The sequence below is a fragment of the Tamandua tetradactyla genome, chromosome 7, assembly GCF_023851605.1.
Source record: "Tamandua tetradactyla isolate mTamTet1 chromosome 7, mTamTet1.pri, whole genome shotgun sequence".
NCBI lineage: Eukaryota > Metazoa > Chordata > Mammalia > Pilosa > Myrmecophagidae > Tamandua > Tamandua tetradactyla.
In genome coordinates, this window is record NC_135333.1 from 170,179,310 (window position 1) to 170,200,725 (window position 21,416).

The window sequence follows — 21,416 nt, forward strand, 5'->3', positions numbered from 1 at the left end:
TTAATTAATTGATTAATTTATAAAAATTTTTTGCTTTAGTCTCACACAGAAGGTGACATTTTAAAATATTAATTACCATCTATTTTCAGTACCCTGCAATAATGACATTCCTTTGTTCTTCCTCATGCAAAAACATTTTTAAAATTGTACCTTGTACATTTCACTATTATTATACACTCTAGGCATTCCTAGATTATACCATCTCAATCTTTAATTTAATTCAGATCTTTAATGGAAGGAAGTAGGTTATTTTTACATAAATATAATAGAGAAACAAACCAGTGCTTTATTAGTACAGTGGTCTTCAAATGTTTTTACTTAAGAATCCTGTAAATAATTTTGAAAAGCCATGTATCCCTTTGCATATCTTTTAAGTGGATGTCATTTAAAAGTTTTCATCCAGAGTTTAAATAATTGTAAAGATCTAATTTTAGATTGTTGTCAATTGTAATTGTGCTTTACTTTCATTAAAACCTTGATGTTTATGCTTATCAATTGAAATATATCCATACACATCCCTGTAACAGCCACCTTACTTCTTAATTGTAATTCTTTGATAGATAAGGCATGGGTCTTGTTCACTTATGCCCTGAGGAAATAAAGCACCACCCCTTTCAGTATTTGTTACCAAACTTTGTTTTGTTTAATTCTTAAGGGACTTGATGTTGCTCTTAAGGGATGAATGCTTTCTCAAGTTGCTCCTTTCTATGACAATCCCCACCCCTCCCTCCCTCAGTCTCAAAGTATTTTATACCCAAGAAAATACCCTTTAAGAAGTCTGAGATAGTTGAAAGATAGCACACAATCATGACCATGGATGGAACCTGGCAAGTCTGAATTCTCTAGGGCAAGCCAAGTTTCACATACAAAGTAACCATCACAGTCTCCAACTGTAATTGTAAGTTTATCTGTTTCTTCTTTCAGTTCTGTCAGGTTTTGTTGCATTTATTTTAAAGCTATCTTATTAGATGTGTGCACACTAGGATTATTATGTCTTGATGAATTGACAGTTTTATCATTATGAAATGTGCCTCTTTATCTTGAAGCCTATTCTGTCTGTTAATAATATAGCTACGCTAGCTTGGAATATTTCCCCATCCTTTTACTTTTAAGTGTTCTGTGTGTTTGTATTTAAAATGGGTTTCTTGTAGGAAGCATATAGTTGGGTCTTGCTTTTTAAAAAATCTAGTTACATTTCAGAGTCTTGCCTTTTAATTGGAATTTTTAGTTACGTTAATGTAATTATTGATATGGTTTGATTTAAATCTACCACCTTCCTATTTGTTTTCTTTGTCCCATCTGCTCTTTGCTTCTTCCTCTTTTCCTACATCTTTTTTAATGAATTCTGTTTGCTTTAGTATTCTGTTTTACACTGTTTGCTTTTTACCTGCATCTCTTTATTATTTTAATTGTTACTCTAGGGTTTATAATATGCATCTTTAACTTACCATAGTCTACCTTTAAATGATATTATGTTACATCACATATATAATGCTGTTTTTTGTTGTAGAATTTCCTTCTACAAGCATATATTATTAACCCCACAATACGTTTATGTCCATCAGTTCCCTAAGATCTAATTCATATTTTTCCATTTTTTTTGCCATTTGCTGTTTTGAGTGTTTGAAATCAGTTCTGTCCTCTAGTTCACTTATTCTTTCTTCTACCTCTTCAGATCTGCTGTTGTGTGTCTCTAGTATGTTTTTTTTGTCTACTGCATCTTTAATCTCTGTGATATCTGCTATTTTTTTCTATTTATCCTTTCAAATTCCTCTTTATGCTCTTCTAGTGTCTTCTTGCTCTCCTTTATGTCACTAGCCATCCCATTTGTTTTATTTAGTAGAGTTATATGAACACCTCTGATTAGCTGTTCCAATGTCTGTGTCTCCTCTAGTGTTTTAATTTGGTTGTTAGGCAGGGCTATATTAATCTACATCACGATATACTTAGTGATCTTCTGCTGTCTTGTAAATATCTTGATTGGTTTACTTTGGAGGTTGATTTTCTTCAGTAGTCTAAAGCCTTGTATTTGCTGGATGGATGTGTATCAGGATACGGAGTATGGGGCAGGGCACAACAGTGCAGGGATGAGTTGCAGTGCAAGTATAGACGCAGGTTGGGGATACTATGCTGGTGCCTGTAAGCGTGGTGCCCAGCAGCGGGGAGGATGTGGCTGTGCAGGTGCATGAGTCTGGGGGCGGGCAAGGCTGTGGTGTACGCTGGTCTAGGGCACAGGGCCCTTTGTGTGCACGTGCAGAGCTCAGGGCAGTGGGTTGGCATTGTGCCTGAGTGGGCTGGGAGCAGATGTAGCCTGGGTATGCAGGTCAGTGCTTGCCCAGAGCTGGTGGGTGTGACTGTGGGTCATGTGCGTGTGCAGATCTGGGAGGGCCATGCACTGATTTACATGTGCACAGAGGTCAGGGGCTGGGTGGGAGGGGGTTACGTGACTGTATGGGCTGGGAGTGGGTGTAGCCTGGGTATGGAGGTAAGTGCCTGCAGCCTTTATGGTCCAACTACCACCTACAGTGGGCAGGGACTGGGAGGTAGGGCTCGGGAGGGGCTGGGTGAGACTGCACTTTTGCAGGAGAGGTGGGTCGGGCTGGGGCAGGCATGCACGCTTGCATGCGTTTGTGGTGGGGTTGTAGGACTCCTAGACAAGTGAGTGAGGGGTTGGTGGGGCGAGGTGGGGCTTGGAGCCTGGCGAGGCAGGCGGGTGACAAGGTTCAGGTACATGGGGAGTGGGGGGAGTCATGGGTTACAGGGCTGCACTGGTGAGGGTAGTGTCTTCAAGGAACTTGGCTTGGCTTACTTCCCAGTCCCTGTCTCCCTCCCTGTGCACTCCTGAGGGCTCTGTTTCTACTTTAGGCTGTTTGCACCAGTCAGATGTTCTCCAGCCCTCTGCTTCTCAGTTCCTCAGCTTTTGCAACCAGGGCTGCCCTGTATGGTGCAGATGACTCTCCTGGGTTGCTTACACCCTGGAGTCACCGTCTCAGTCACTGTCCCATCCCTTCTCTAGCTGTTCCTTGGAGCAGTAGTGAACTCGATCTGTCCTATTCTGTCATCTTCCCGTAACCCCCCCAAATACATTTTTATTATTTTTACTTTAAATGGTCAATTATCTTTTCAAAATATAAAGCAAGGGATCTTATACTCACATTTGCAGATTTGTCTACAAAAGGAAATTTCTGTCTGGTACATTTTTCCTTCTGCTTGCACAACCTCCTTTAGCATTTCTTATAGTGAATATCTGCTGGCAACAAATTCTCTCATTTATTGTTTGTCTGGGAAAGTCTTTTCACCTCTGTTTTTGAAAGCCCTTCCCCCCCCCCCCCCCAGGCTATAGAATTCTAAGTTGACAGTTCCTTAGATATACATAGCTTCTGATGAGAAGTCTGGAGAAATTAATATCTTTGTTCCTCTATAATTTGCCTGTTCTTTTTTTTTTCTGCCTGTTGATAAGCTTTTTCTCTTAGTCTTTGATTTTCAGCTAATGGCCATGATACATCTAGGTAGATTTTCTTTGTGTTTATTCTGTTTGGGGTTTGTTGAGTTTCTTGCAGCCCTGTATTGTTTTCATCAAATTAGGAAAAATTTTGGCCATTTTTTTTCAAATTTTTATTCTCTTCCCCTCATTTTGAGGATCCGGTTATACATGCTACAACTGCAATGTTGTTCAGCTGGTCACTGAGACTGTTCATATATATTTTCAGTTTTTTACTCTATTTTTAGATTTCACCAGTCTTTTTTTTTCCTTCAACAATATCCAATCTGTTAATCACATCCATAGAATTTTTTTTGAGATTTTATTTTTCATCTCTAGAATACTTCTTTATTGTGTCATATTTTCCTTTAAATTTGATTGCTGATTCCATAATCTTACCTTTTGGGGTCTGTTTGTATTGCTATTTCTCTTGATTTCATGTCACATTTTCTTGCTTCTCAGCATAAATGGTAATTTTTATTGCTTGCTATGTATTGTGGATATCATACTCTTGAGTTTCTGAATTTTCTGTGCCTGTATCTTCCTTTCACAGGCCTTTAAGTAACATATGGTTCAGTTTTGTCATTCAAGACTTGCTTTTGGTTGATAGGGTAGGTTTAGAGTCATTTTACTCTAGGGATGGTTTCCCCTCTTATTAAGGCATGGTCTTTCTGGGGTTTCTCCTGAATGCCCGTAGTGACCACCTAGGACTCTCTTCTCTGGCTCATGAGAAATTGGGTGATTTGCAGCCCTGTGTAAACTCTGGGTCACTTTAACTTGACCTATTAGAGTTTCACACTGTACGTGCACATCTTAGTATTTAACAGAGCATTAAGGAAGCCCCTGTGCAAATTTGTGGATCACTTTTCAGAGTAGCTTCATTCTCTTTGAAATTCCGTCCCAAAAACTCGCATCCACTTCAGCCTTCTTGAACTCCATTTCTCTCCTAGACTCCTCTGCTCACTGAGTCTGCTGCTTAGAATCTTGCTCTGTGCTGTGTTGGAGCATGCCTCCAGGCAGAATGCTGGGGCAGTCCTAGAATTTACCTTGTTGGTGTGCTTTCTCACTGAGACTAAAGGCCTGTGCTGCTTGTTGTTCAGTATCTGGAAAAAAAAAAAGTATATATATATATATAGTATATTTTGTCCGGTTTTCTAGTTAAAGATAAGAGTAAATTCAGTTTTTGTTCCTCCATAATGGCCAGAAGTTAGAAATAGTATCTTAAATGCATAAAATACAAATATATAGTTTTAGGAAGGAAATTAATTATTTTGAAATATTTTAAAAAACATTTTGATAATCATGAGATGGTAGTATATGTGCTAAATACATCATATTACAAGATCTAGCATGAGGTCTAATTTCCCCTGTATTCTTAACCTGTTTCCAGGTTAGAAATTGTTACCTTGAAACTTTCTATTCCCTGAACCCTTGAAGTCTTCAAGAAGCCCCAGAGATAAAAAATACTCTAATTTGAAGGATTCCTCTAGGTAACATATATCATCTCAGAGTCTTTCAATTTACCAAATGAGAAGTTAGGCTTAACAGTTACTGATCAATCAATAGCAATTGCTGATCACTAAGTTTATGAACACCTAGTAGTTATTAATAGCAATAACTAATCATTAATAACAACATTAATTATTAATAATAAAGCTGTGTAAAATTTTGTTGTGCTCATTAATTTGGGATATTAAGCTTTTCAGACTAAATAATGAATGCTAAATGCTTAAACATGTAAAACATATTATCAGTTTCCACTGTTCCTTTGTGTGTCTAGGTAACTGTAACTACTCAATATTGCAGCCATGGAATCCATGCTTAATAAGTTGAAGAGCACTGTTACAAAAGTAACAGCTGATGTCACTAGTGCTGTAATGGGAAATCCTGTCACCAGAGAATTCGATGTTGGTCGACACATTGCCAGTGGTGGCAATGGACTAGCTTGGAAGATTTTTAACGGCACAAAAAAATCAACAAAGCAGGTAAGCCTTAATTCAGAGTCACATTGGAAAAAATACACACTGTAAGTGCCACAAAAATCTATGTGTACATTTTACTGTTAAGAAATGTCAAAAATAGTGGGTACTTTAGTCCTCTTGTTTTGTCCTATGAAGTCATAGAAAAACAAATTTTTTTAAGCACTCCCATAATCTCCTGGTTAAAAACATATTGCTTGCTATACCATCTCATTTTATAATTTAATTTTGCTTAATAAAATTAGCTTGTCACTTGAACAAATGAGTGTATTTAGTTTAAAATATTTAGCAGAAGTATAGGTTTTAGGATAAAATTTGTCATGTTCCTTTTAAGTTTCTTTTCATATTTGTAAATAAGTTCACAAAATGATCAGTTAAATTTTTTCAATACTAAAGGTCTTTTAAATTCTCTTTTATTCTATGGCCTTGCAGAAAAAGGACTTCTGTAATGTTTTTTTGTGTTTAACCTGATGATTTTCACCATCAGAAGGAGACAATTGTGGGTTTTAATCAATATTGTATTTCAGGGTTTATTTATTTCAAAGTTATTTTAAAACTAACTGCCCTTTTGGATAAGATAAGAGTAGTTTGAATGAGTTGCCCTTTTTTTTGGCTTCACAGACCAACAGATGGTTCTTAGAAATGTGGAGGATCATTGGTGTTAAATTTTACCAACAGCTTTTTGTTGAAATTGTTAAAGAATAAAAATATCTCCAGACTTAAAAATCCGTAGAAATATAATTCTTAAAAAAAACAGGAATCATTGTTTCCAAAAGTATTTTTACTTCCTCACAAGTGAAACATGGCTTGCAAGAAGTCTGGGATTTATTACACATACTTCTAATGACTACCAAAATCATTTTTTTGGTATATGTTATTTGTGAGTATACATTATTTGCTCCTTTTCCAAACTTAGCTTATTTCACAAACAAGTGTATTAAGACAAATTGGCTTTGGTTATCCTTTTTTTTTGGTATGCTGAGTGATTTCATTCTTTTTACATGTTGACTATCCTATTATTGCAGCACCACTTGTTGAATTTTTTGGGGGGGAGGGCAGGGATGGGCCTGGAGTTGAACCTGAGTTTCCTGCATGGTAGGTGAGAATTCTACCACCAAACTCCCCTGGCACTCACTGGCTATCCTTTTATGAAGTGGATGTCTTGGTCCCTATGATAGGTTGGTTGTTTGTGGTTTGTACTGTACACAATGTGGTCTGTAAATTTTGTTTTTATTGCCATTTAGTTAGAAGTCATTAATGTAGTCCAAAATTGGTGATGTTCTAAAGGACTGTTATGTTCTGTCTTAAAAATCCTGAGTGATTTTTGAAAATTGTTTTGTTTTTCAATTCACTAAGAACTCATCCAAAAAATAAGTGGCCATTGAGTATTGACTACTTACAAAGCCATTAATGAGATCATGAAGTTATGTAAATAGCATACATAGGTAGTCTCCAACACTAGCACAATTGCTTTCACAATCATTTACTTAAGAAAACAGAACACCAAATTTACTAAATTCTGTGTTTCTTGTTAAGGATGGGTAGTATAATAATATCTTTGTGCTGTGTAACTGCAAGGGCTCTAGTGCTTGTGTAGATGTCAGTAGTTCATTTGCTAAGTTATATGTTTACTAAATCCTCTGATAATGCTGGCGAGTCTGCGCTGTTCCTGAGCATCAGACCATGAGAACCAGGGACAAATGATAGGAATCCTGTTGTCAGCTGCTGACTGCCAGCATATGCTGTCTTAGGAACCTTCACCGTGTTCCCTTTTAGTCACACTGCTTTGGGGAAGAAATGGTTTTGGAATACATTAGAACTCTTGTTGGATATGGCTTTCCTTTCTTTGTTCCTTCTGAGTGCGGTGGTCAGAATTGAGTATCCTATCTTGATTACTGGCTAATTCCTTTAGGAATAGCTAAATCTCATCACCCTTTGATTTTTCCCTTAATTGAAAAGTTTTAACTCTCATTCATCTCATTTTTATTAAAAAGGCATCATAGAAAATAGATAATCTATAACTGTACTATCCAGTATCATAGCCACTAGCTACATATGGCTATTTAAATTTCAGTTAATTAAAATTAAATTCATTTCTTTAGTTGCACTAGTCACATTTCAAGTGCTTAATAGCCTCCTGTGGTTAATACGCAATTGGATGTGCAGAAACAGAGCATTCTATCATAGAAAATTCTGTTAGAAAATACTAATCTGGAGAAACTGGGGAAAAAAAATAATGGAAAAGGTGACATTTAGTGAATAAAAATTTTATTGTCTATTTAATTCTTTTTTTTTTAACATGGGCAGGCACCAGGAATCGAACCTGGGTCCTCTGGCATCGCAGGCAAGCATTCCTGCCTGCTGAGCCACTGTGGCCCACCCTATTTAATTCTTAAAAATATAAACTTATTTTTAAACACTTACATACATACAGAATACTGTGCAAATCATGAGTATTCGGTTCCATGAATAGTCATAATGAGCACAACCAATGTAATTAGTATCTAGATAAAAAAAATAAAACATTATTAAGATTCTCATCCCTTCTCAGTCATTACTCCCACCTTCTTTTCTCCAGGAGTAATCAATGTCCTGTCTTTTAACACCTCATAATAATTTCGCCTGATTTTGAACTTTAAGTGGAATTACATGGTATGTATTTGTGCTTGGATCCTTTTTCTCAGCATTATGTTCCTGAGATACAGCTATGTTGTTGGACACAGAGCAGTTTTTCTTTTTCATTGATATGTAGAGTACTGCTATGAACATTCTTGTGTGTGCCATTGGCAAATATGACATATTACTTAGAAATGGAGTTGCTAAGTCATGGTGTATGCATTTGTTCACTGTGCCAAACAGTTTTCCAGAGTAGTTGTACCAAAGTACACTTCTGCCAGCAGTTATAGTCTCTCTACATCCCTGCCAGACCTTGTTATAGTTACTCTTTTTAATTTTAGAGTAATTCTGAGGAAGCTGTTTAGTTTTTGAAAATTCAGTGAAGTATTTCCCGTTCCCTTCCCTCATGAACCTTTTAAATGTCTAATAGGTAATTGCTAGGCATAGAATTAATACTGTTTATTTCTGTTATAATTTTGTAACTGACTTAGTCTTTCTACAGAGTAGTATGTTTAGGATTAAAGTGGTTATCTGAACATAGACTCTTTTTTCATATGTATTTTTATTTTCTTTTTAAAAAATATTCTTTGAGAGGTATTTTTGAGACAAATGCCTTTGACTGGATGTCATTGGCCTTTCTAATTTTTAGGTTATACTTTTTTAAAACAAGTCATTGAAAGTGGAAGTACTTTTATTGGCTAAAGCAGAACCAGTGGGAGATATCTGTACATAAGAGATTTTATAAAGGTGTCACACACAACTGTGGAAATGCACAAGTCCAAATTCTGTAGGGCACACCCCATGCTGACAGCTCTGATGAACGTCTTAATGAATCCCCCAGGAGAGGCTGGCTGACTGAAGTGGAGAGAGAGATTCTGTCCTCTCTTCTGATTTCTCCTTTAAAGCCTTCAGCTGATTAGATTAAGTATCACTAATTGTGAAGGGCACCCCCCTTGTTCTACTGCAGATGTAATCAGTCATGGATGCGGTCAACGTGCTGATGGTTTAATGAACCAACCTTATGGTTTACTAACCAGCCATAAAATGTCCTTGCAGTGACAGGCCAGTATTTGGTTGACTAGGCAAGTGGACACCATCATCTGGCCAAGTTGACGCATGAACACAAACCATAACACAGGATTGTTCCCAAATAGATTTATTTTTTTAGTAGTCCTAGTGTCCCACATTTATTATGACCTTTTCTATCTGGTTTTGGAGTAGAGCCTTTTTGTTTGTTTTGTTTTTGTATGCTGTACAGTGGGGTCACAGTTCATTCTTTTTCTATGTGAGTATCCTGTTATTGCAGCACCATTTGTTGAATTTTTGTTTGCTTGTTTTTGTTGGTTTCTTTGTTTGGGAAATGTATGGATCAGGAATTGAAACTGGGTCTTCCGCATGGCAGGCAAGAATTCTACAGCTCTACAGTTTCAGGTACTTCTCTCTAGTCTCTATAATACATCATAAACTAAAAAGGAAATATTTATATAGTGTGTTAAGAATAACCTCCAGGATAACCTCTTGGCTTTGTTTGAAATCTCTCAGCCACTGAGTCTTTATTTTGTCTCATTTCTCTCTTCCCCCTTTTGGTCATGAAGGTTTTTTCAGTCTCTTGATGCTGAGTCCCAGCTCATCCCAGGATTTCTGTCCCACGTTGCCAGGGTGACTTACACCCCTGGGAGTCATGTCCCATGTAGAGAGGAAGGAGGGTAGTGAGTTCGCTTGCTGTGTCGGCTGAGAGAGAGAGAGAGGCCACATCTGAGCAACAAAAGAGGTTCTCTGGTGGCGACTCTAATTTTAAGTAGGCTTAGTCTATCCTCAGGGATAGGTTTCATAGGGCCAAACCCCAAGATTGAGAGCTTGGCCTATTGATTTGGTTGTCCCCACTGCTTGTGAGAATGTCAGTTTTCTCCAGATGAGGAAGTTGAACTTTTTCCTCTTTCTCTCCATTCCCCCAAGGCGACTTTGCAAATACTTTTTTATTCACTGTTCAAATCGCTCTGGGGTTTATCGGGCATCACACTAACCTGGACAAACCAACAAAATCTTATGCCCTGATCAAGATTCCATTTACTTATGATGTTCAATTATAGGTGACAATTCTTCCACTGAACTACCCTAGCAACCTCCCTCCCCCTTTTTTAAAAATTAAGATAGTTTCTGTCTTGTTTGGTTTAAAATTTATATTTGTATATGACTTTTGCCTTGACTGCATCAGGAGCTCTGTAACATCTTCACTTAAATTCCTATTTCTTTCTATGAAGATAATGAAGATTGATTTTTTTAAATGTTATGTAATGAATATTTGATTGTTGTTCATATGTTATGCTACCAAATGTAGGATTGGATATAGTCCCTTCCTTACCACATGATCTATGTTGTGTTATCCAGCATTCCAGTATTCATGAGTGAGGTCTGCTAATATTCTTTAGATAAAAGCATAATTAAATTATAATAAATGAAAAGATTTTAAATAAAGGAAACCATTGTGTCAAGCTGAATGTGCTAGTCGAGTTGCCTAGGTTAAAAATGATTGTAGACTATCGCTAGCAATTGGAATATATTTTGTTACTTTTCAGTTTCCTAAAAAATTAACTTAGTTTTAAATTAATGTAAGTAAAAATTTAGATGTTGTTTTTATCACTATGAGGAAGGAATATTATCCCAGGGTCAGATGGAAAATGAAGATGCTCACAATCACTACCACTGGCCAGTTATGAAGGATCCAAAAAATAATTCAGGGAAAGTCCCTGTTTCATAAAACATTTCTGGGAGATCTCAGAGAAAGGTTAGAGGAGTACCAGCTGTTGTTAGGGTATCTTAAACACATTGGGGTAATTATCTTAGAATTTTATGGCTGAGATTATCTCATTTTTAACATAGTTCAACTTTGTAGTAAGCAAAGTAGCTTTTAAAAATGATAAACTAGGGCTGTATTAAGAGGTACAGCTTCTATTGTGACAAATATAGTTTTTGAAATAGATTATTTCATAGCCTGTTTTGTTTAAACTAGAGTATTGAGAAAAAATACTTTGTAATGGGTAACCTTCTTTGCCAGTGTATTTTAAAGAATATGTAGTGAGGGCAGGCCGTGGTGGCTCAGCATGCTCACCTGCCAAGCCAGAGACCCAGGTTTGATTCCTGGTGCCTGCTCATGTGAAACAAAACAAAACAAAACAGAGCTGCATTTAAAGAATATATAGTGACTAAATAAACATTTGAGTGTCAGATATTGCTTACTTTTCTCCTAATTTTGTATAAAAAGGGCCCCAAGGTTTAATTAGAGTTAAAAATTGTTATAAGTGGGAGATGTATTGGACTATTGCGCAATTTCGTCTTTTCTGTGTTTTTTAAAGTTTTCATAATCAAAAGTTGAAAAAGGTTTTAATTCAAGGTGATAATGAAAACCTTTTTATTAACTCCTTATCTTTATCAATCACCAGTAGCAGTAAACATCTGAGTGTCTTCTAGGTATAAGATATTGCTAGAGCCAGTAGAGGGTTCGGAAACATCTAAGATGTGTTGCTTTCTTAAAGAAACTTGTAGTATACCTTAAAAGTACAAGATTTTCGCTGAAGTAAGAAGTGTTAAAGTGGGTAGTAGTAGAAGTAAAACAAATTAGAAATTAGTTGATGATATATTCTAATAAAAGTTTTGAAGTCCATGAGAGTTTTATTTTAGGAAGCAAGTCTGCATCCTAAACAGTTAGTTAAGTAGTCACAAATGTATTGAAACTGGTAATTTTAATTAACTGATTGAAGCAAAGAGAAAATATTTGTTAAGATAGTTGACAGCTTATGTCTCTGTGACATAGGAATGGTATTAAGTTTATATCTCATTTTCTGTTTAGCTGAATGTATTAATATTCTTTATTACATTGACAGGGTGGTTGTATTAATATTCTTTATTACGTTGACAGGGTGGTAGGTCTACCTTTATCTTTCAGAGGTGCTCCTTGACCATTGGTTTTGGATATTCATATCATTGACCATATTTGCCACTGAATCAACAATTAGATAGTAATTTGCCATTTTTAATTTAAAACAGTAAATGAGTGTCTGAGAGAATGTTGTATTGTTTCTTTTTCCTTATGAATTTTAGGTTGGTGTTCCTCCTTAAGAGTGAAACTGCAAGAATTTAAGAGAGCCATTTTATGTGATTTTTATTTTTTTAGTTTTAAAACATCTTGAAAAAAATAAACACCTTTAAATTAGGTGCATTTATAAAATGTGTTATAGCACAGAACACTTACCAAAATAAGATTGTGCACATGAATGGTGAGGTAGGAGCTTGAATTTCTAGGTCATTTGTTTTTAGTTCAAATTAATATTACATGGTGCGCTCACCTCCTGGTTGTCCTGTGTTTCATAGTAATCAAAAGAGTGAAGATTATGTTTTATATATAAGTGCTATTTAGAAATTACACTCTTAATTGAATGGTGCCTTTACTGAAGACATTTATTTATCATGTATTAATGGGGTGCTCCATGTTTATTGACATTGTATTATTTCTGAAGAGACAGTATGGTGTATTGCCTGAGAAAATAGCCCCTAGAATTAGACTGCCTGGGTTCAGATATTGTCTTTTCATCTTACCCATTAAGAAATCTTAGATAAAGCATTTATCCTTTCCACAGAGTCCTTATTTGTGTAGTGAGGATAATAATAATTTTCATGGGGTTTCTATAAGGAATGGACTAATCCTTGAAAAATACTTAGCACAATGCTTGGTACATAATAACTGCAAATATTTTCTTTTTATAGCTATAAATAGACAGTTAACTTGGAAACCCCTTTATTTTCAAGGTTCTCTAGTAGACTAATACCCCAAACTTTAGCTATAGAGAATATTTTATTTTTCATTCTTTATCTTATTCCTTTTAAGACTGGTCTGAAAATAACAATGATCAAAATATGAGTTCAAAATCAACATAAATAATAAGTTGTAGGAATAAGATTCCAGTTTAACTTTGCATAGTTCTAGAACCTGTGTTTTCTTTTCTTTTTTTTTTTTTTTAAATTTTTTTATTAATCAAAAAAAAGAAAAGAAATTAACACAACATTTAGAAATCATTCCATTCTACACATGCACTCAGTAATTCTTAGTATCATCACATAGATGTATGATCATCATTTCTTAGTACATTTGCATCGATTTAGGAAAAGAACTAGCAAAACAGCAGAAAAAGATATAGAATGTTAATATAGAGAAGAGAATTAAAATAATAATACTAATAATATATATATATAAAAAGGAAAAAGAAAAAAACAAAAACAAAAGATACAAACACACAAACAAACAAACAAAAAACCATATTTCAGGTGCAGCTTCATTCAGTGTTCCAACCTAGTTACATTACACTTAGGTATTATTGTGCTGTCCATTTTTGAGTTTTTGTATCTAGTCCTGTTGCACAGTCTGTATCCCTTCAGCTCCAATTACCCATTATCTTACCCTGTTTCTAACTCCTGCTGGTCTCTGTTACCAATGATATAGTCCAAGCTGATTCTCGAATGTCGGTTCACATCAGTGGGACCATACAGTATTTGTCCTTTAGTTTTTGGCTAGACTCACTCAGCATAATGTTCTCTAGGTCCATCTATGTTATTACATGCTTCATAAGTTTAGTCTGTCTTAAAGCTGCATAATATTCCATCGTAGGTATACGCCACAGTTTGTTTAGCCACTCGTCTGTTGATGGACATTTTGGCTGTTTCCATCTCTTTGAAGTTGTAGATAATGCTGCTATAAACACTGGTGTGCAAATGTCCATCTGTGTCTTTGCCCTTAAGTCCTTTGAGTAGATACCTAGCAGTGGTATTGCTGGGTCGCAATCCATTCTGCCATTCTATGTCTTTTGATTGGGAAATTCAGTCCATTAACTTTTAGTGTTATTACTGTTTGGATAATATTTTCCTCTACCATTTTGGCTTTTGTATTATATATATCATATCTGATTTTCCTTCTTTCTACACTTTACTCCATACCTCTCTCTTCTGTCTTTTCATATCTGACTCTAGTGCTCCCTTTAGTATTTCTTGCAGAGCTGGTCTCTTGGTCACAAATTCTCTCAGTGACTTTTTGTCTATAAATGTTTTAATTTCTCCTTCATTTTTGAAGGACAATTTTGCTGGATATAGGAGTCTTGGTTGGCAGTTTTTCTCTTTTAGTGATTTAAATATATCATCCCACTGTCTTCTAGCTTCCATGGTTTCTGCTGAGAAATCTACACATAGTCTTATTGGGTTTCCCTTGTATGTGACAGATTGTTTTTCTCTTGCTGCTTTCAAGATCCTCTCTTTCTCTTTGACCTCTGACATTCTAACTAGTAAATGTCTTGGAGAATGCCTATTTGGGTCTATTCTCTTTGGGGTGCGCTGCACTTCTTGGATCTGTATATTTAGGTCTTTCATAAGAGTTGGGAAATTTTCAGTGATAATTTCTTCCATTAGTTTTTCTCCTCCTTTTCCCTTCTCTTCTCCTTCTGGGACACCCACAACACGTATATTTGTGCGCTTCATATTGTCATTCAGTTCCCTGATTCCCTGCTCAAGTTTTTCCATTCTTTTCCCTATAGTTTCTGTTTCTTTTTGGAATTCAGTTGTTCCATCCTCCAGTTCACTAATTGTAGCTTCTGTCTCTTTAGATCTACCATTGTAGGTATCCATTGTTTTTTCCATTTTTTCTTCTTTGTCCTTCACTCCCACAAGTTCTGTGATTTGTTTTTTCAGATTTTCTATTTCTTCTTTTTGTTCAGCCCATATCTTCTTCATGTCCTCCCTCAATTTATTGATTTGGTTTTTGAAGAGTTTTTCCATTTCTGTTCGTATATTCAGCATTAGTTGTCTCAGCTCCTGTATCTCATTTGAACTATTGGTTTGTTCCTTTGATTGGGCCATATCTTCAATTTTCCGAGCGTCATCCATTATTTTCTGCTGGTGTCTGGGCATTTGATCAGATCTCCCTGGGTGTGGGACCCAGCTGGTTGAAAGGTTTTTCTGTGGAATCTCTGGGCTCTGTTTTTCTTTTCCTGCCCAGTAGGTGGCGCTCGTGGCGGTCGTTTGTCTGCGGGGCAGTCGGCCCGGGAAACCGCGCGTGGAGGCTGGGGTCGCTGGCCGTGGCTTGGGGGAGTGCCGGTCCAAATTGCCCAGCTGGCCCGAGACGCCAAGCGTGACGGGAGGGCCCCGCTATCCAATGTTCCCAGTCAGACCGGGGAGCCACGTGCGTGGAGGGGACCCCAGACGCCAGCCACCCCAGCCAGGAAAACGTGCACCCCTCGGGTATCTCACAGCAGTGGATTCTCCCTACCCGTTCAGCCGTTCCAGAATGGGGTACGTTGTCTTTTTGGTCTCTGTCGTGGCTCCGGGAGCTGTTTCGTATTGTTTCTGTTTCTTTAGTTGCTTTTCTGGAGGAGGAACTAAGACCCGCGCGTCTTACTAAGCCGCCATCTTCTCCGGAAGTCCAAACCTGTGTTTTCTTACATGCTGAATGTTTGTGTCTCTGTGACATAGGAATGGTATTAAGTTTATATTTCATCTTTTGTTTAGCCTAACGTGTTAATGTTCTTTATTAAGTTGACAGGGTGGTAGGTCAGGTAGGTCACCTTTATCTTTCAGAGGTGCTTCCTGACCATTGGTCTTGAATATGCATATCATTGACCATATTTGCCACTGAATCAACAGAAAACTGTTAACAGTAATAGAAAAATAACAAAGTGCAAGTCTTGGTGTTAGTCACTGGTATAACAGTGATAGCTAATATGCTGGTTAGAGTCAGTTGTCAGCTTGGCCAGGTGAAAGCACCTAGTTCTGTTGCTGTGGACATGAGCCAGTGTTAAGTGAACTTCATCTGTTGCTAATTACATCTGCTGTCGGCTAGGAGGCGTGCTTTCTGCAATGAATGATGTTTGACTTAATCATTCATTGTTCATTATGTTGATGCATTCATCAAGCATCAACATAGTGAATGATGTTTGTGCTACGTTGTGCTTAAATGAGAGAGCACAACGTAGCACAGCCCAAGCAGCTCAGCCATACCTCATCTCAGCACTCGCAGCTCAGCCCAGGCCTTTGGAGATGCAGAAAGGAATCACCCCAAGGAAAGTTGTTGGACCCCAGAGGCCTGGAGAGAAGGCCAGCAGAGATCATCCTGTGCCTTCCCACATAAGAAAGAACCTCAGTGGAAAGTTAGCTGCTTTTCCCCTGAAAAACTAGCAAAATAAATCCCCTTTTATTATAAGCCAATCCGTCTCTGGTGTGTTGCATTCCGGCAGCTAGCAAACTAGAGCAGCTAACATTTGTTTAGTGTTTATAATATGCTGGGCATTGTGATAATTTTTTAAATCATTGTATTAATATTTACTCTTCAGTGATCCTATGAAGTAGTCATACTGTCATTATCCCCATTTTACTATAGAGAAAACTTGTCCAAAGTCAGCTGGTCAATTTTTGGGAAATTGACTCAAATTTAGTCTAATGCCAATGCCTTAAATGCTATACATATACATCCTCTGTTATTTTAGTGAATGCCATTTTATGCAAAAAGATCTTGGGGAATGGGTAGTTTGAATTAATTGAGTTTACTCAATAGTCCTTTTATTTTATTTTTCAGCTGCTCAGTCCTCTTAACTCTCATGCTATCTAGGAGGCCCCTGTACTGGTCTGAATCTGTGGTGGACCCCAGAAAAGCCATGTCCTTTGATCCTCATTCCATATTGCTGGGTGGGAGCATTTTGATTGTTTCCATGAAGATGTGACCCACCAAATTGTGGGTGGTAACTTTTGATTAGATGATTTCCATGGAGATGTGTCTCCACCCACTGAAGGTGAAATTGCTTGCTGTAATCCTTTAAAAGAGGAAACATTTTGGAGAGAGTCCCTTTTGTGTAGAGCCACATGAAAACCAGCAGATACCTCCATGTTCACCGTGTGCCCTTCCAGCTGAGAGAGAAATGCTGAATGTCATCGGCCTTCTTAAACCAGGGTATCTTTCCCTGGATGCCTTTGATTGGACATTTCTATAGACTTGTTTTAATTGGGACGTTTTCTTGGCCTTAGAACTGTAAATGAGCAACTTATTAAATTCCCCTTGTTAAAAGCCATTCCATTTCTGGTATATTGCATTCCGGCAGCTAGCAAACTAGGACAGATTTTGGTACCAAAAGTGGGATGTTGCTGCGGTTTGCAAATACCAAACATGTTGAAACGGCTTTTTAAATGGATAAGGGGAAGAATCTGGAGGAGTGGTGAGGAGCTTGATAGAGAAGGCCTAGAATGCTTTGAAAAGACTGTTGGTAGAAATGTGGACTCTAAAGACACTTCTGATAAAGTCTTAGACAGAAGTGAGACGTGTCATTACAGACTGGAAGGAAGGCAGTCCTTGTTTTAAAATGGCAGATAATCTGGCAAAGTTGAGTAGTGGCTTTGGCTGGAACGCAGATTTTAAAAGCCATGAACTTGGATATTTGGCAGAGGAGAATTCCAAATTAAATGTCAAAAGTGCAGCCTGGTTTCTCCTTGCGGCTTATAGTGAAATGCGACAGGAAAGAGATAAGGTGAAAACTGAACTCTTGGATACAAAGAAACCAGAAATTGAAGTTCTGGAAAATTCTGGGCATCCAGGAAGGGAGACCCCAGAGAATAGTGCCCCACATGAGGTCTTGGTCAAATGTGGAACCACTCAGCCATTTCAGAGAAAGAAGTCAGGATTTGCATCGGAGTTATCCAGGAAGTCTTTGTGGAAACTCCTTATGTTTGATGGGCAAGATCCAAGGCTACTCCATAGAAAGCCAGCGAGAGTGCTGTGGGACCTGTATAAACAGAGCTGCTGCCAGGCTGGACTGGGGGATTCAGAGAAGGGACACATTGGAGGAAAAATAACTTCAGAGGTAAAACCATGGAGGCTGAGGTCTGAAGTCAAGAAGCAGCCATTCCGTTTCTGGTATGTTGCATTCCAGCAGCTAGCAAACTAGAACAGCCCCCAACTTGAAACAAATTAGAATTGTGTTGGTTTGGAATTCTGTAATGAATCTGTTTCGTGGATAAATTGCCAACCTAATTTGTGAGAGCAATAATCCTAAGGTAGGAAAAATGAAAAACACAAGAAGATAAATTAGAAGAGCAAAGCAATAAAAAGGAGAGATACAGTTAGTGATATTCAGAATTGAATGGCAGTAGATTAAGAGACTTTCATAACAATTTTGAGAAAGTCTTTAAAAATATTTAAAAGAATTTTGGAATACTAGCATTGATTTATTTCTAGTTTTACTTCTGATGTTCAGTTTTCTTTGTATCATTGAGGAGATCTAATATCGTAGATATATTGTACATGCCACCTAACAGAAGTTTTATTTTATTTATTTATTTATTTATTTTTATTATTATTTTTTTTTATTAATTAAAAAAAATTAACTAACACAACATTAGAAATCAATCCATTCTACATATGCAATCAGTAATTCTTAATATCATCACATAGGTGTATGGTCATCATTTCTCAGTACATATGCATCGATTTAGAGAAAGAAATAGCACGACAACAGAAAAAGAAATAAAGTGATAACACAGAGAAAACACAAATAAAAATAAAAAGTACAAAAATATATAAGAGAAAGAAAAAAAAACAACAAAAAAAAAACTATAGATCAGATGCAGCTTCATTCAGCGTTCCAACATAATTACATTACAGTTAGGCAGTATTGTGCCGACGATTTTTTTTTTTTAGACATCATACCATTCTACATATGCAATCAGTAATTCTTAACATCATCACATAGATGCATGATCATCGTTTCTTAGTACATTTGCATTGGTTTAGAAGAACTAGCAGTATAACAGAAAAAAATATAGAATGTTAATATAGAGAAAAAAAAATAAAAGTAATAATAATAAGAACAAAACAAACAAAACAAAACAAAACAAGAACCTATCGCTCGGATGCAGCTTCGTTCAGTATTTTAACATTATTACTTTACAATTAGGTATTATTGTGCTGTCCATTTTTGAGTTTTTGTATCTAGTCCTATTGTACAGTCTGTATTCCATCAGCTCCAATTACCCATTATCTTACCCTGTTTCTAACTCCTGTTGAACTCTGTTACCAATGACATATTCCAAGTTTATTCTCGAGTGTCGATTCACATCATTGGGACCATACAGTATTTGTCTTTTAGTTTTTGGCTAGACTCAGTCAGCATAATGTTCTCTAGGTCCATCCATGTTATTACATGCTTCATAAGTTTATCCTGCCTTAAAGCTGCATAATATTCCATCGTATGTATATACCACAGTTTGTTTAGCCACTCGTCTGTTGATGGACATTTTGGCTGTTTCCATCTCTTTGCAATTGTAAATAACGCTGCTATAAACATTGGTGTGCAAATGTCTGTTTGAGTTTTTGCCCTTAATTCCTTTGAGTAGATTCCCAGCAATGGTATTGCTGGGTCGTATGGCAATTCTATATTCAGCTTTTTGAGGAACCGCCAAACTGTTTTCCACAGTGGTTGCACCATTTGGCATTCCCACCAACAGTGGATAAGTGTGCCTCTTTCACCGCATCCTCTCCAGCACTTGTCATTTTCTGTTTTGTTGATAATGGCCATTCTGGTGGGTGTGAGATGATATCTCATTGTGGTTTTGATTTGCATTTCTCTAATGGCCAGGGACATTGAGCATCTCTTCATGTGTCTTTTGGCCATTTGTATTTCCTCCTCTGAGAGGTGTCTATTCAAGTCGTTTTCCCATTTTGTAATTGGGTTGGCTATCTTTTTGTTGTTGAGTTGAACAATCTCATTATAAATTCTGGATACTAGACCTTTATCTGATATGTCATTTCCAAATATTGATTCCCATTGTGTAGGCTGTCTTTCTACTTTCTTGATGAAGTTCTTTGATGCACAAAAGTGTTTAATTTTGAGGAGTTCCCATTTATTTATTTCCTTCTTCAGTGCTCTTGATTTAGGTGTAAGGTCCATAAAACCGCCTCCAATTGTAAGATTCATAAGATATCTCCCGACATTTTCCTCTAACTGTTCTATGGTCTTAGACCTAATGTTTAGATCTTTGATCCATTTTGAGTTAACTTTTGTGTAGGGTGTGAGATATGGGTCTTCTTTCATTCTTTTGCATATGGATATCCAGTTCTCTAGGCACCATTTATTGAAGAGACTGTTCTGTCCCAGGGGAGTTGGCTTGACTGCCTTATCAAAGATCAAATGTCCATAGATGAGAGGGTCTATATCTGAGCACTCTATTCGATTCCATTGGTCGATATATCTATCTTTATGCCAATACCATGCTGTTTTGACCACTGTGGCTTCATAATATGCCTTTAAGTCAGGCAGCGCAAGACCTCCAGCTTCGTTTTTTTTCCTCAAGATGTTTTTAGCAATTCGGGGCACCCTGCCCTTCCAGATAAATTTGCTTATTGGTTTTTCTATTTCTGAAAAATACGTTGTTGGGATTTTGATTGGTATTGCATTGAATCTGTAAATCAATTTAGGTAGGATTGACATCTTAACTATATTTAGTCTTCCAATCCATGAACACGGTATGCCCTTCCATCTGTTTAGGTCTTCTGTGATTTCTTTTAGCAGTTTTTTGTAGTTTTCTTTATATAGGTTTTTTGTCTCTTTAGTTAAATTTATTCCTAAGTATTTTATTCTTTTAGTTGCAATTGTAAATGGGATTCGTTTCTTGATTTCCCCCTCAGCTTGTTCATTACTAGTGTATAGAAATGCTACAGATTTTTGAATGTTGATCTTGTAACCTGCTACTTTGCTGTACTCATTTATTAGCTCTAGTAGTTTTGTTGTGGATTTTTCCGGGTTTTCGACGTATAGTATTATATTGTCTGCAAACAGTGATAGTTTTACTTCTTCCTTTCCAATTTTGATGCCTTGTATTTCTTTTTCTTGTCTAATTGCTCTGGCTAGAACCTCCAACAGAATGTTGAATAATAGTGGTGATAGTGGACATCCTTGTCTTGTTCCTGATCTTAGGGGGAACGTTTTCAATTTTTCCCCATTGAGGATGATATTAGCTGTGGGTTTTTCATATATTCCCTCTATCATTTTAAGGAAGTTCCCTTGTATTCCTATCCTTTGAAGTGTTTTCAACAGGAAAGGATGTTGAATCTTGTCAAATGCCTTCTCTGCATCAATTGAGATGATCATGTGATTTTTCTGCTTTGATTTGTTGATATGGTGTATTACATTAATTGATTTTCTTATGTTGAACCATCCTTGCATACCTGGGATGAATCCTACTTGGTCATGATGAATAATTCTTTTAATGTGTTGTTGGATACGATTTGCTAGAATTTTATTGAGGATTTTTGCATCTAT

General features: G+C 36.8%; 1 protein-coding gene across 1 annotated transcript in view; it reads left to right on the forward strand.

Annotated features, from left to right (window-relative positions):
• SCYL2 (SCY1 like pseudokinase 2) overlaps positions 1 to 21,416 on the forward strand; it is an 83,894-nt gene that overhangs the window by 6,524 nt on the left and 55,954 nt on the right. The window contains exon 2 of the mRNA XM_077111757.1: positions 5,262 to 5,466. Within this exon, the coding sequence (XP_076967872.1) occupies positions 5,290 to 5,466 (177 nt within the window). The 5' untranslated portion in view covers positions 5,262 to 5,289. The remainder of the gene's footprint in view (positions 1 to 5,261; positions 5,467 to 21,416) is intronic.